The 14,701-nt window shown below is 34.8% G+C and overlaps 1 protein-coding gene across 1 annotated transcript; it reads right to left on the bottom strand.

The window, feature by feature from the left end:
- Positions 1–2,496: 2,496 nt before the first annotated feature.
- Positions 2,497–12,879, bottom strand: LOC149258548 (uncharacterized). The gene is made up of 11 exons (XM_089415498.1): positions 12,731–12,879; positions 11,035–11,612; positions 10,735–10,871; positions 10,494–10,623; positions 8,931–9,008; positions 6,063–6,429; positions 5,702–5,814; positions 4,740–4,904; positions 4,370–4,509; positions 3,009–3,101; positions 2,497–2,800 (listed from the first exon to the last, which is right to left on the bottom strand). The coding sequence occupies exons 2-11, from the start codon at positions 11,119–11,121 to the stop codon at positions 2,650–2,652; spliced, it is 1,461 nt and encodes a 486-aa protein (XP_089271624.1). The 5' UTR covers positions 11,122–11,612; positions 12,731–12,879; the 3' UTR covers positions 2,497–2,649.
- Between the last annotated feature and the right edge of the window lie 1,822 nt (positions 12,880–14,701).

The following is a 14,701-nucleotide window of genomic DNA, read 5'->3' as shown; positions in this document are numbered from 1 at the left end:
ATGAATATTGAAAAGTTTTTTAAAAAAAGGATGCAAAGAGATGCAAAATGAATATATCATTACAAAGGAACATCCCCCTCCTCCACTACTCACCTCCTCTAAAAGCCAGTCAAGAGAGGCTAAAGAGGCAACATGACTCAATCAATTTTAACTAAAGGAACTAATCCCTTCAACCAAATCAAGAAAATAAATGTGATTGGCAATATAGGAGCCACCAAAGTCAAATCAATCAATAAAAAATGGTAGAAAGGGAAGATCACAACCGTACAAAACACTCAACTAGGAGATTTAGAAGAATCTCTATTTATTGGGAATTGTAAATCCACCAATCGAAATACTCATGAGAAAGGGAAGATCATGAGCGTACAAAGATACTCAACTAGGAGAATTAGAAGAATCTCTATTTATTGGGAGTTGTAAAGCCACCATCCCAAATACTCGAATCCAAGCAAAGAGTTTCAAAGTTTAATATTTCAGTCTTCAAAGTTTAATATTTCAGTCTTTAAGCTTAGTAAGGATCACATGTTGAAAATCTAACTTACCAAGCAAAGAGTTTCAAAGTTTAATATTTCAGTCTTTAAGCTTAGTAAGGATCACATGTTGAAAATCTTACTTACTAATGAGGAATCAAAGAAGTCTAAACATTATACAACTTGGACCTTTTCTTATAATCATCACCAAAATCTGACTATCCAATTTTTGGTCGGAATGCAATTTTTCAAAATTGCATTTCCGAAAGCCTACAACACCCTCAAATACCCCTATACTTAACCTAGATTGCACTCCTAGATTGTGCAATCTCAACAACTGATATCTGTTATTCCAGCAATTCTCTTGAATTTTTTGTCAAATGTTAAGCAAAAATGGTCAGAAAATTATGACCAGAAATTGACTCTGCTAATCAAATTGTAAATCGACTCTGCTAGAATCAAATTGTAAATCGACTCTACAAACAATACAAACATTTTGTAAAAATAAATGGATGAGAAATCAAAATATTAGAGTGCATCCCATGTACCCACTCCTTTAAAATTCAAAATTATAATACCTCTTGTTGAGATGGGTTTTACACCAAGGAACCTACTAACAATCATTACTTCAACCAGGCACCATTTGTTTGAATAATGTAGTTGCAAGCTTAAATGCAACTCTAAGTGTGTTGCATCTTTGTTGAAATTCACGTCCACAAATTGCCTTAACAACTAAACACCGTCGAACACACAACACCGAGTGCTATGGTGGAGTATGTCTCAAAACTTGATGACATGCATTTAACGTTAAACACAATCTTTAAAGCTACATAAGGAATGTGGACTCCATTATAACAAAAATCATTGTACTTATTGGAGATACCATATGGCAGTTTTATGATCTGTCATGGATCTATAATACAGTATAATCAACTTCATTTTCATCTTTATCAATTTAATTCATACAGTACAAGGCCCATCTTGGTGCCTCAATTCAACTTGACATCTAATTTCAAAGGTCCTGAAATGCACGCTTATAATTAGCTCTTGTTAATTTGTTTGCATTCTTCAACTCAACCTTATTCATGCACGCTATATTCTTTTTATGTTCTTTTATTATCATTCGTTAAAACCATATTTAGAGGTGACAGAATCTAGTTATATCAACCTATACAGCAGACCGAAGGTATGTTCTTCATTGATATTCAGAGAGACTCTAGGTAAGACCAACAAACTAATGCACTAGAGAATTAACCTGCCGTATAACTGGGTATTGCGACGACCATGTAACGGCCAATCAATCTCCTGTATAAATTCAAATAGCAAATGAATGCATACAAATGATTTCTCTGGGGTAAGCCTGAAACAATTATTGGACCCCGTCTAGGAAAAGCACTTCCTTGACTCCCTGCTGCTATCAAAATTTCTAAATTAATGAAACATTGAATTATAATGCCTGTGACTAATGCACCTTAGGTTGCTTGATCAAGTGTGTGATCCTGTTTTATGGACTTCATTGTAACTCCAGTAAATTGTCTGCAATTAAGCTACAGAAACCGCACTGTGCTCACAAATAACACTTATGAGCGTCGAATTAAAGTGGGGGTTGACCAGTAACTGAAACCTGAGGGTCAGTGTACACATTAGTGAAAATACCTTGATTTTAGTAAATATTGATTGTGGGCATGGAATCATGTTCCGCATGTATTTAATCATTCTATTATGTTATTTTCTATTTAAATTAGCATTTAATTTCCCTATGCTTTGATAAGTTATTCAGCTAAGTACTTCCCTCTACCATTTAGATTTACTGTTCATTATGCTCTGTCATGGTCAGCGCTTTCTCTGGGTAATGATTATCAAATCTAAATAAATATGGTAAACCATGAAGCATAACCATATTCATGCGTAGATATTGACTAGAGCATTTACTTATATAGTAGAACCGTAACATTCTTAACCTATAAAATCATACTGGAAAGGAACTTCCTATAGTAATACTGACCACAATCGTTAGACTACTGTATAAAGAATAAAAAACACTCTAGATTGGAATAAAACACCAAATTCTCGAGGTTAGTTCAAGCTAGATGATATCCACCTAAACAACAGGCATAAACATCTATATACAAAAATCTCCAAAACAAAGTCAATATTAACTGTACATCAAAAGACAATCCTATGGCCGAGAACTGAACTCCTTAGGTGTCCACGAAGACTCTGCACGCATTAGATGCAGTTTTTCAACAAAAGGCTCCAGAATTTCTGCTTCTTCCACTGGGGCAAAGGCCATACAAATACTAAGCTCTTGGACGGCTTCTCCATAGCGTCTGTAGGTAAGGCAGAAAGCAATATTTAAAAACCAAAAATCATAATCCCCAAGTATTATAAATATTATCCCCCGTAGTATCAGATATAAAATTAGCTGAACATTCAACATCTCAAAACTAACTAATCTTCTAGCAAACTCGAGATATATTCAATATCTGGGATAATGAATGGAACAGAATAAAGTCTGCAGATAATAACACCCCTCACCTGCTATGGTATAAAAGCATGCCATGGTCTCTCCGCAATGCCCAGTTATGTGGTTGAAGAATGAGAAGCCTCTCGGATGACATAATGGACAATCTAGATAACACATTTGACGAAAGATAGCATTCAACATAATTAGCCACAGAAGAACACAAAGTCATAGTCATAATCACACATCTAGACAAATAAAGATTCCCATCATTTAGACTACTAGTACTAATAATAGATATTAACAATATAATATTTGGATCTAAAACAAGATTTCTTTTCACAGGTACAACACTTTATATTCCATATGAGGAACAAAGAATATCCGTATACTGTCAATACTGCCAACATCTGTCATGTCACTTGCAGGAATTGAACTTGGGTGGGCAGGATTACGTTCCTTCCTCCCAACCACCCAGGATAACCCCAATTGACTAGATCTAAAACAAGATACTGGCATGTTACAAAATGAATCGAAGGTGAAGATTCCATTCCTTCCTCCCAACCACCCAGGATAACCCCAATTGACTATTGATGTAAAACAAGACACTGGCATGTTACAAAAATGAATCAAAGGTGGGTTGATATGAATCACAGACCTTAAATCTGACTGCAAAGAGGAGCATAGAAAACAATTAATATTCAACTGCACAGTACTGTCCAAGTAAAACCCAAAAAGAAAGAAAATACCAATGATACACAACTCTGCATGCCAGTTAGAAAGAAAAGAGTAACAACAAATTGTAGGAAAATAACTAAATTATTGATGTAGGGTCAGCTTTTAAGAGTATCTATGGGGGCAGAGAGACTCTTCAGAGGGGGGATGGGGGGCAGGAGGGCAGTTCAGCATACCGTTGACGTCCAAGATTGAGTTCAAGCATTAAGACACGTAGGAAAGCTTCTCAAAAAATCTAAACTGAAATCAACAAAGGAGAAATTCAATTTTTAAATTCAAAGCTCAAAAATAGAAAGGCAAAAGTTCAACCCTACCGTTGAACAGATGAGCACACAAAGCGTGAACCCAAAAAAACAAGATTAGGAGTTTCCAAAAGGAGAATATTCCCTGCATTGTCAAATAAAACTTGGCTTGCACCACAACGACATAAGTAAAATGAATTTCATGAAATAGGACAAGCTATTCTAGACAGAGAAATTGACCTAGGAAATAGGAGTTGCTACAGAAGACTTGAGCAATTGGAACGAGAAATATTGAAGTAAAATCCACTTCAAAGTTTTAAACTCAAAATCCAACTGAACAGGAGATCCAGAATACAATTAATACATCATAAATTCCGACCTAGATCAATTTAGCTAAAAGTTCTACTCTTTAAATCACTGCTTCAGATGATAGCAAACGAAAAAATTAAAATACCCACCTCAATTCTTGGGGGCGCAATGTTAAAGCATTTGAGTTATCAAACTTGCTAGGCTGGTCAGAAGTATGGTGCACTGGTCGAAGAGGAGAAGTTAACAATAAACCAGGATGGGCCCTTGATGCACGCTTCCAATAAAGCCTCTGAAACAATCATGTAAAATCAATTCAGTGTATCAGACTTTTCAACTAGATTCGAAACTTATACATAGTGCAAAAAACAAAATTAATTTATATTGCAGCCAGAGTGAAGGCCTTGGAAAACATTCAGACAGACATAACATTTAAAAATTAATTTTATCCAAGAACTTTATAAGCCATCCACATTTCAGACCCCCCATCCATCGAATAAATTCCAGTAGCAGGGGACCTACTTTTAGATTTGCCAAAGCAACTGCAATTATGTCTCTGTTTGATCCAAGCTCAATATCTGGAAGTGATCTGCTGTTCAAATCGAAAGCTTTTGATCCAGGATGTTTAACACAACCACCATTTACTTTAGCAAACCAGCTTTCTCCTTCAGACAGTTGAAAAAGCTCCTGAAAATAAATAATCCAAAAATATCATTAACAACTAAGTTTGAGGACATCGTCATTATAATTTGATTATAATGTCTTAATGAAGAACTATCTGAACTAATGTTTCACATGTATCTATATCTCTGGCATACACATAACTCTGTTTGTTGTTTGTCATGCAAAATATAAACAGAAGAAAAGAAACCAACACATATGTATGACATGCAACTAACACGACATCATGTCTTACAAAGCATCGGTGTTTGCATGGCAATGAAATTCAAGGATGCGGGATAATCTTCCTGCAGTCATAGAGCATATTCCAAAAATAATAAACCCAATGTAACTCAGTCAATAAGAAAATTTCCCTAAGAAACATGCTGATTTAATCAAAGAATTGGGACAGTCTAAAAAGTGAAAGGAGGAAGTTGAGAAGCCTTGCGTAAATACGATAATTCCACCATATGTAATCTTAATAATATGGAACGGTTATAAAAAGCAGAAGTCAAGAAGCCTTGCATTTATTTTCCACGATTCCATATATCTAACCATGATCCACTATAACAAAAAAACCAACAACATGCCCAGTTAACAATCCAATAGAGTCAGCAGAGTAAAGATCACATATAAACTTTTATAAGACATTCTGCAAATACTTAATGACCTTAACTTCTAGAAAAACTTCAGTAGTAATTATTTACCTGATCTAGACATCAATAAAACATTATAGATGATCGTGAAAAAGAAACAATGTATTTGCAATCCAGACTGCCTAAATCACAAGCCAAATAAGCAATATATCAAAAATGATAACAAACCTCAGTGTATTCAGTTTTGGGCCATATCAAAAATTCTTCCCCAACACGAGCTCCTACAATAGTAACTCCAAGTCTTCGGCAAACTTCAATATATATTATGCTTAGCATTATTCCTGCCAATCATTCCACTACTGATTTAAAACATCAATTTCATCAAACACAATCTAGTTTTAATATATGCATATTCATGTGCAGTAAACCTTTAAATTGCAAATGCAGAATGCTGTTTGCAATAAAAAAAAATTAATAATAATAGTTTACCATTTGAATGATCATTGCTAATTTCTCGATATTAACATCAATCACAGCTAAGTAATTTCCACATATATAAACAAAGAAGGCAAGAAGGATAAGCAAGTACCACTTCCAGATGCAGATTTTAGCACTTGATGCAAGTATGACTGCTTTGGATTGTTAAGAAGAGATGACCTAGAAAAGCCTCGTAAATCAAAAAGAACAAAATTCACCGCCTCCAAAACTTGAACCAAATGGCACCCAATTTCTTTTGATACTAACTCTGCTTCCACTTGTTTTGCTATAATGTCAAGCTCAGACAACCATGCTGTAATGCTTCTGCCAGCTAGTGGAAAGGCATCTAAGCTAGCCCATTCGTAGGTAACTTTTGACAAACTGGGAGCTTCTCTCCCCTCCTTTACAACTGCTCTAGCATCCATATCTCGATTATAAGACATAAATGCTTCATCCTCAACAGCAATCAATAACATAGCCTGTAATGGGGTTTAGAAACCATTACAAGATGTTAATATTAAAGGAATCAAGACACTCTTCAAATTCAGACCTAACAAAAGGTGCCTTTATGGGGATGACTACAGGAATAGATTACTTTTAAGCCTGTCAAAACAATCCAATCCGCCAAGCCAAATGCAAACAAGTTAAAGAAGGTTGACAAGAGACCAAGAAAAAGGGTGCAATTATGAGAAGTTGAAAATGAAGAATTTTACGAGTAAATACACCAAAATAACTATAACACCAGCTGAATACATGGAAATCTGAAGTTCATCATAATTTCATGTGACAAATATTGATGAAGAATCATTTCTGAAACATCAACACATAGAATTGGTAAGCACACCAAACCATCAAACTTAACACACATCATCTTTGACATGATATACGATACAATAGACCCACATTTCACATACTAAAGGATTTCATATATCTGATAAATGTTAGCCTGCAAACCCACATGGATAAAATGCCATGAAGTATTTTCATTTTGACTTCGAGGATAGAAAAAGTAACCAACATGCCACTATGCACACAAAGGAGCAGATTATCCCAAGCACTAAACAAGGAAACACCTTCTAATGAGCAAAGCACCTAAGAAAACTTATATACTTCACAATACAATTATAAATATAGAGAATTCTTAGTACTTTTGCACACAATGTTATTAAGGGAGGAAACCAAAATTACCCTCAAATGAAGTAAACAAACTCTAGTCTCCTCTAATTTCACAAAGATATCAGTGCATGGACGGTGAAAGAAAATCCAGTACATGCTAATAATAGCCATGTTTGACAGAGTGAAAATTTACAACATAAAAGAGACATCTTGCAGAAAGGTTAAGCTAGAGCTCAAAGATCCAAAACAAAACACACTTCTTCCCAGATATAAGAGAATAATGACAAGACAGATTGTCAGATATTGATTTGAGAAATCTTAGTAGTGAGAAAGTTCTTCATGCTATAAATTGAAAGAAACATCTCAGAAGTGAGAGGGGCTCCTCATACAACCCTATTAGTCAAGGTTGTAAATAAGCAATAGTGCTAGCTGCAAAAACCTTTATATCAGAGCCATAATTTAACTATCAACACAAAAGTGCACAGGCACACATTTGAAAAACCCTCTTAATACTTTAAAGGAATCCAAGCCCACATCGACCATTCTTCACATAAGTCAACCCTAAACCTACCCAAGGCAAGTAAGTCCTATATTTCCTCAAGCGAGAAAAATCAATACTTAAAATTTAAGAAACAGTTAACAATACCCATAACTAGTATATGCCCATAGCAAGTAATAACCAATATAGTCCCTTATTTATCAACCCATTTACCATATTTAGATGTATTGAATAAGCAAGTGGACGAACTTTGGAGCGGCACAAATGCCTTGGGCCTTAAAGTAGGGGGGTGTATAGAGAAGGCAGACGAGATGAAGACCCACAATATTGGTTGGTTTTGGGTAAGCAGGATTGATTGGAATCGAATTGATATGGGGACACAAGGCAAACTAGTTGAGGTGGGGGAGTGATTAGTTTGGAGATTACTATAAGCGGAGTCATTTTGGACAACCTTTTCTTTTCTTTTCTTTTCTTTTTTTCAATATTCAATATGTGCAGAAGAGACTCTCTCCGCTGCAGGAAAACGCACGGCCCAAACTGATCTTCCCCAGGAAGGTCATTCAGCTATGCAATTTGTTGACTCCTGATCAAACCGCTCCTATGTGTGGTATTCTTCTTTTGTAAGACCGCTTATCATTTACTTGTTGAATTTACATTCCTGTTCTTCACAGATATCTGTTTTATATCTGGAAAGGTGGGCCATCTCAAGCAGTAACTCTTTGATCCCATAGATCCTTGATATCAAGGACATTTTTTGATAAAAATCCCTCTCTGAATAACGGATCTAACTACATATACATGTATATTATATTTGCTTATTTTGCAATCCACGTTGCGGCTTTGATTGATCTTGTTTCTATAGTTTTGTGTTCTTCTTCGCAGAGAGCTTGGTGTGGGCCCACCTGCACTAAAATGAAGAAAAAAATAATTGCTCAGAAGCATTCCCTGACTCGTAGAAAAGGCTAGAAAGTGATCAGGAAGCTTCCACAAAAGTTTCAAGATCCAAATGTGTTCCTTCAATTTCCAAAACGGTTTGGGGTCAGAAAGCATGATAGAAGATAATATTCCAATATAATATAAAACAAGAACATTTAGGGTGGCTCATGAATGTCAGGAAAAAAAAAAATACGACTATCATAAAAAGAAGAAAATGTAAGCAAGCTATAAAACCTAGAAAAATGATATTGAACTTATCACAGGAGCTACATAAGAAGAGGCCTCAAAAATACTTCCTTGATGGACTACATAATGCAACTAAGATATTAATTCATGGATTACATCTCCATGCACATGGCAAACATAAGACAAGAGTAGCTAAAATTATTGAAGGAACAAGTAAACTAGATCTCAAACTATTGTAGTTACCTTTGCAAGAGAAATCTCCCTATCTGTTACACCAAAAGAAATCTCATCACAAAACTTTTTCCGTGCATTCTTCAAAACCTGCCAACATTATAAAAATAAGTATAATAGAACATTAACTGGGGCCATAAAAAAAAATGATAACAATAAGATCCACATATCCAAAACTGATATTTTGTTAGTGCCAATGCATTCATGTTGCCATTGAAAATAAAAATTCCTTTCATGCTAGATAAGATCAACAATAAAAATAACTTCAGAAAAGATGAGTCCAAAAAGCGCAGATGCTTATCTCAATAAGGGTTAAAAATATTTAGAAAGGGTTTCTTAGAGAAGACTGCCAGAAACAATGATTCTTGTCTTCATATATGGGTCAAAAATATTTAAATACATAATTTGATTGTGACAGAAAAAAATTTAGACATATTAAGACATGTTACTTCAACAATTGAGATCACCGATACCCATTAAAATTAGACACAGTAAGACAGGTTCCGTCAGCAATTGAGGTCATTGATAACCATTATTTAATTCAGACACTAGAAAAATTCCTGAAACAATGGTTCTTGTCGTCAAACTGGGATCAAAAATATTTAAATAAATAACTGTGACAGAAATAAATTTAGTTATGGTAAGACAAGTTACTTCAGCAATTGAGGTTTCTGATACCCATTTAGATTAAACAAAGGACAAGTTCCTTCAGTAATTGAGGGCACTAACAAACACTAATTAAGGTCAGACGCAGTTAGACAAGTTCCTTAGTCAATTGAGGTAATTAATGCCCATATCCAAGATGAGTCAACCATTGAAATCAAAATATGCTTGCACATCTCTAATCCGAATAGAAGACCACCCACAAAACATTTACCAAACTAACCGTGTCAATCAAGGAAAAAAAGTAACTACACAATACTGAATATCCAGCAGCTAATACAAAGTTACAAAAAAACACCCACACACAATGATTCCTTTGCCTCTGTTCTTTAATCAAGCTTCATTTTTCCTATAGATTGGACATAAAAAGGGGTTGTATATCCTCGTAAACCACCGTTCTTTTCTGTAATGGCATTTAAACATGCACTCCCTTAACAAACTTTAGGAACCTAAAACAATAGCAAAGCAAGGGTACGAAAAAAGAATCTCCACATAAAATAAGCTTCATCGTTTATATTTAAAAAATGAGGAACATGGGAGGCCTTTCACTAAACAAAAACGCCTGTCAAAGTAACTAAATATTGAACAGGGAGATTATTATATAGGGTTGATAAGGTACCAGCGAACCTTTTTCTTTGCCCCCAAATGTGCAAGGATGGGTCGAGCAGATTCTTTCTGGGATTACCATAGCATCCATAAAAAGGATGAATTCCCATTTGAAAATAAAAATCAAAGATTGATTGCACAGATCAAAACTTAACAATCAGCGGAAAAAATTAAAAGCATGTCCATACAAGAAAGCAACAAGATTTCATATAAAAAAGGACTATCTGTTTAACACAAATAAGCTGAAAGCATTGTAGAATTATCTTGAGATATTTAAGATTTGAAAGAATTTCTGGGATTACAGACCTCGTGATCAGTTGCACTTCTACTCAGCTGACCACTCAGAGCAGAAGCAATGGCAGGCACCCGTGCAACCTTGTGAATCGTATCTTTTCTCTTTAGCATACTTAGTTTATTGAACTTCACATATCCACACCTGAGAAAGCATTATTAGACATCATAAAACATGTAAGCTGTGAATAGCAGACAGCTTTAAAGAAAAACTGTAAAATAGGCAGAAAAAAAATGAAAATATCATGGACGTTACCATGACGACTGACTTTGGCCTTTATATTCCCATGTAGAAGCAGAATGGGAAGCAATGAAACATGAGACTTTTTCACCTGGAGCTCTGACCACAGAAAAATTGGATACAGAGGTACCCATCTTCATTTTTACCAGAGGCTAGACATATCAGTGTCCAATAGAAAACTTAGAAGCTGTCTTACTGATAAATAAAACATGTAAATAGCTCTCAAAAACATGATTGACTAAAAAGAATGAGAACACATGTTAACCTGCAAAACAAAATGTTAGAACACATCAAAAAATGACGAACTTTAAATACCTTGAGAAAATCTTCCTTATTTGTATCAACAGGCGTACAATGGACTAGCTCTGGAACAGATGAAAAAGAAGATGACAAAATCATCATAAGCCAAGAAACTTTCAACTGCTTGAAATAATACTACGCTCCTTCAGAAGGGAATCCAAATTCTCTGAAACTTATCGCCAAATAAGAAACCCTTCGCTTATAAAAAGCATCGACTAAACTCGGTTTCAAATATGAAATGGCAATGGCATCTTTACTAGTGGCTTCATCGTGATAACATAAGGAAGAAGCTGCTGCCATCTTCTGGCCAAATATAACCAAATCCCTCTGCTTGCTAACCATGAAATCAGTTATTTATTACTAATTTTGGTACCAGGCTACAAGGAAATGCACAAAAGGAACAAAATCTGGTAAACCCAGTGTCAACCCCTCCTGAAATATCCAAACAGGTGGGTTTTTATATGATTTTTCAGACCAATCCAAGTCATTTTCAATTTCTAACCCCAGAACACAACTTCAAATCAAGGCCAGGAAAATTTGATGAATGCCCCCCTCAAAAGAAGCCGTGTATCCTTATTTAGAATTAGAGATGCCTGCAGAAAACGGATGACAGATCAATAATAAAGATCATGTGATCAAATAACCAAAAACATTGCAATTTTAAGAAATAACAAACGTTACCCAAATATCAAAGCGTTTTTATATTTAAAATTGATTGATAATATCTAACTCGAGCAAAACTTAGGCATATGAATTGCAATGCTGTTGGAAGGCAAACAGAGCCAAAATTTTGAAGAATGGTTGGATGAAAATTATTCGCAGTCAAAACCCAATAAATTTCAAAAATAATTCGCTCCGATTTCAGTAATAGTAGCCTAAAATAATTGAAACTGAAATGACGACAGTTAACTCCAGAAATTGAGGGAAAAAAAAGAGCCAAATTTTACGCTGACAAACCGCAAATGCAATGAGCTTTTGCAGTGGGACAGAAGAAGTTTGAGAAAAATTTATTGCTCATAAGCCGTGAGCAAACAAAACTGTCCAAATTTTCGCTAGATTAACATAAAAACCCGCGGGAATGAAATAGAAAAAGTGGGGGTGCATTAAACCTAAATATTACAAAAGGAAGGCAAAAAGCCACCTTCAGTAAGCTGAATTTATGAATCTGGAGTTAAAACTAACCATTTTTAGCCATCCATTATAAATCCTCCAAAATATAGTGAAATTAGTCGTTTTAGCGAATATCCACGGAATTTCATCCAACGTATACAAATAAAGCCTTTCGAGAAAAGATCTAACACAATTTAACAAAAATCAAAATAAGTGAATGAAAAACAAATTAAGCATCAAATATTCTGCATGATAATAAATTCTATTTTACAGCATATACCAAACAATAGAAATTAGAGATCTTTGTATAAAAAGTTATACCAAAACCGGGATAACTGGTAAACATGCAAACAAAATCCCAACATTTAAGATTTTAATGTTATAAAAAAAGCCAATACCGGGATATGTGATACAAATTTACACTGTTAAGCTTTACACATATACAATTTGAGCAAATATGAGAATATCTGATACAACATTTGCCATGTAAAGTTCTCTACCGAGATCGCATCGAAGGGCAGCCAAGGAAACCGGAAAGGCGAACAGAAAAGATATCAGAAAAGAAGAAATTGCGCAAAATGAAGAGCAGCAAGCAACATACCAGAAGAATGCCGTTGAATGTTGTAACAACGGAGCTCTAAGTCTGCAAAACCATGAGGAATCCGTTGGTATTTATTGCCTTCTCGGTCGATAAGCCAAGGGCCTATAAAGAGATAATGGCCGGAAAAATAAATATAACAATATTTGAAACCATACCAAAAGAAAGCGTGCTGCCGCGATCCCTATCAAAAGCCTGACCCCCGTGATATATAATTTCTGGGAAGCCACCGCGGAAGGTTAAAAAGCAGAGACGAGGGATCGCCAGTGGTGGATCCCGCCGACGCAGACAGGCAATTAGGGTTTGGAGTGTTTGAATGGTTAAACTGAGTTGGCGCCGAGTACAGAATTGGTAAAAGAATTAAAAAAACCTTGCTAGTTGCTAACATTTAACTGGATAATGAGGGGTCATACACTTGGACCCCATCACTAGTGGTGCTGACGCGGAACGGATCCATACCTGCCGTCGAATATGCCCTCTGCAAATGATTGGCCTACGAACCTAGGCCCTGGATCGCTCGAAATCCCTTCCCGAGAGGAAGGAAAGGGCGTTCATTACCATGCTCTTAAAAATCTCGCACCTTCCCATGAGCGGGTGCTGTCGGTTTCGGGAAGTGCGCTTGAGATCAAGGGCTTGCGTGTACGTACACCTCTGACACAGCTGTATTTCGAATTTGGGCGCGTACGGCTGAATAGAGGTCTTTTGTCATCGAGAAACCACCATCTGGTTTTTCATGCTCTTCGAAACTCCTGGTTTTTCAGGCGTATGGACTGGCTGTTAACCCCGCTGTGCTCTTCGTTGAGATGAGATATCTCTGTGTTGACGAGTCACAGTCATATTTTTACCGGACATAGCATGAACTTAACTGGTTTCATTTTCTTAACTTTAAAGAAAAGGGAAAAAAAAATTCTTTATTCTATATGCTATGGGTAGGTTTGTTTACATTTTACATGTGAATTTTTGAAGTAAACATGTTCAGGGTGGAGTATTTTATCACTAGTTTAAGTTTGGTTTCAGAGACAGTTATTTAACATTGAACATGTGAATGTGATTCTTTAGAGCAGCATGTTTAAGTTGATTTTGAGACAAACGGTTATTTGATATTGCATATTTGAATCTTTAAAATAAAAGATTTAAAATTGATATGGTATTAATTTTAAATTTAAAAAAATTAATCATAAATATGGATGTAGGGTTTGGAATTTTAAAATAAATTTATTTGTTAAATTTAGTTTAATGGTTTATATGAGGTATAGTTCAGTGGGGAGAGCTTTAAATTGAAGACTCTCACGGCATAAGTGGAATAGGAAGTTTTTTGGATCAGTGTTATTTGGAATTTTCCATTTTAGTGTTATAGACTATTTTTAGTCTCGTAAACATTAAAATATCATTTTATTTCATTTACTTTGCTCGCTTTTACATTAAGAAAGATCTTGAAAATTTTGCAAAAAAATAATTATATTTAATAAGTAAATTACTGTCAAATTTATCTATCAAATTTCATTCCTAAAAACAGAATAAAAATAAAATCTAAATTTTTAACTTTACTTAAAGAATAAAACAAAATATCATTATTAAAAAATTAGAAAAGTTTAGATTTACTAAATTGTAGATTTTTTTAATATTTTATTGATACATTTTTTTTGCAGAGAAAAAATCAAGATGTATATTATATTCAAGAAATATAATGAGCTGATACATTGAAAAGCCAGATTCAAGCTTGCAGTTCCCAATAACCCTTCTCATTTCAAATGTACATATTTTGAAGATATGTACATATTTTGAAAATATTTACTTTTTAGTTTTGAATAACTACAATTTTTACTTTCAGTTATCACAACTTCAATTTGAAATAAAGTTGAAATCAGAATTTGGCTTTTATGTTGTACTTATTTTTGGGATTGTAGCTTTTGGGTTTTATATTGTGTAACAATTTTACCCTGTTGTTAGCTATCATATACAATAACTTTTCTA

This window comes from Pinus tabuliformis, chromosome 6 (genome assembly GCF_031772625.1).
Source record: "Pinus tabuliformis cultivar Carrire ecotype Pingquan chromosome 6, CPIR1, whole genome shotgun sequence".
Classification (NCBI taxonomy): Eukaryota; Viridiplantae; Streptophyta; class Pinopsida; order Pinales; family Pinaceae; genus Pinus; species Pinus tabuliformis.
Note: the sequence above shows the minus strand (reverse complement) of the source record. Positions and strands in the feature narration are given on the sequence as shown.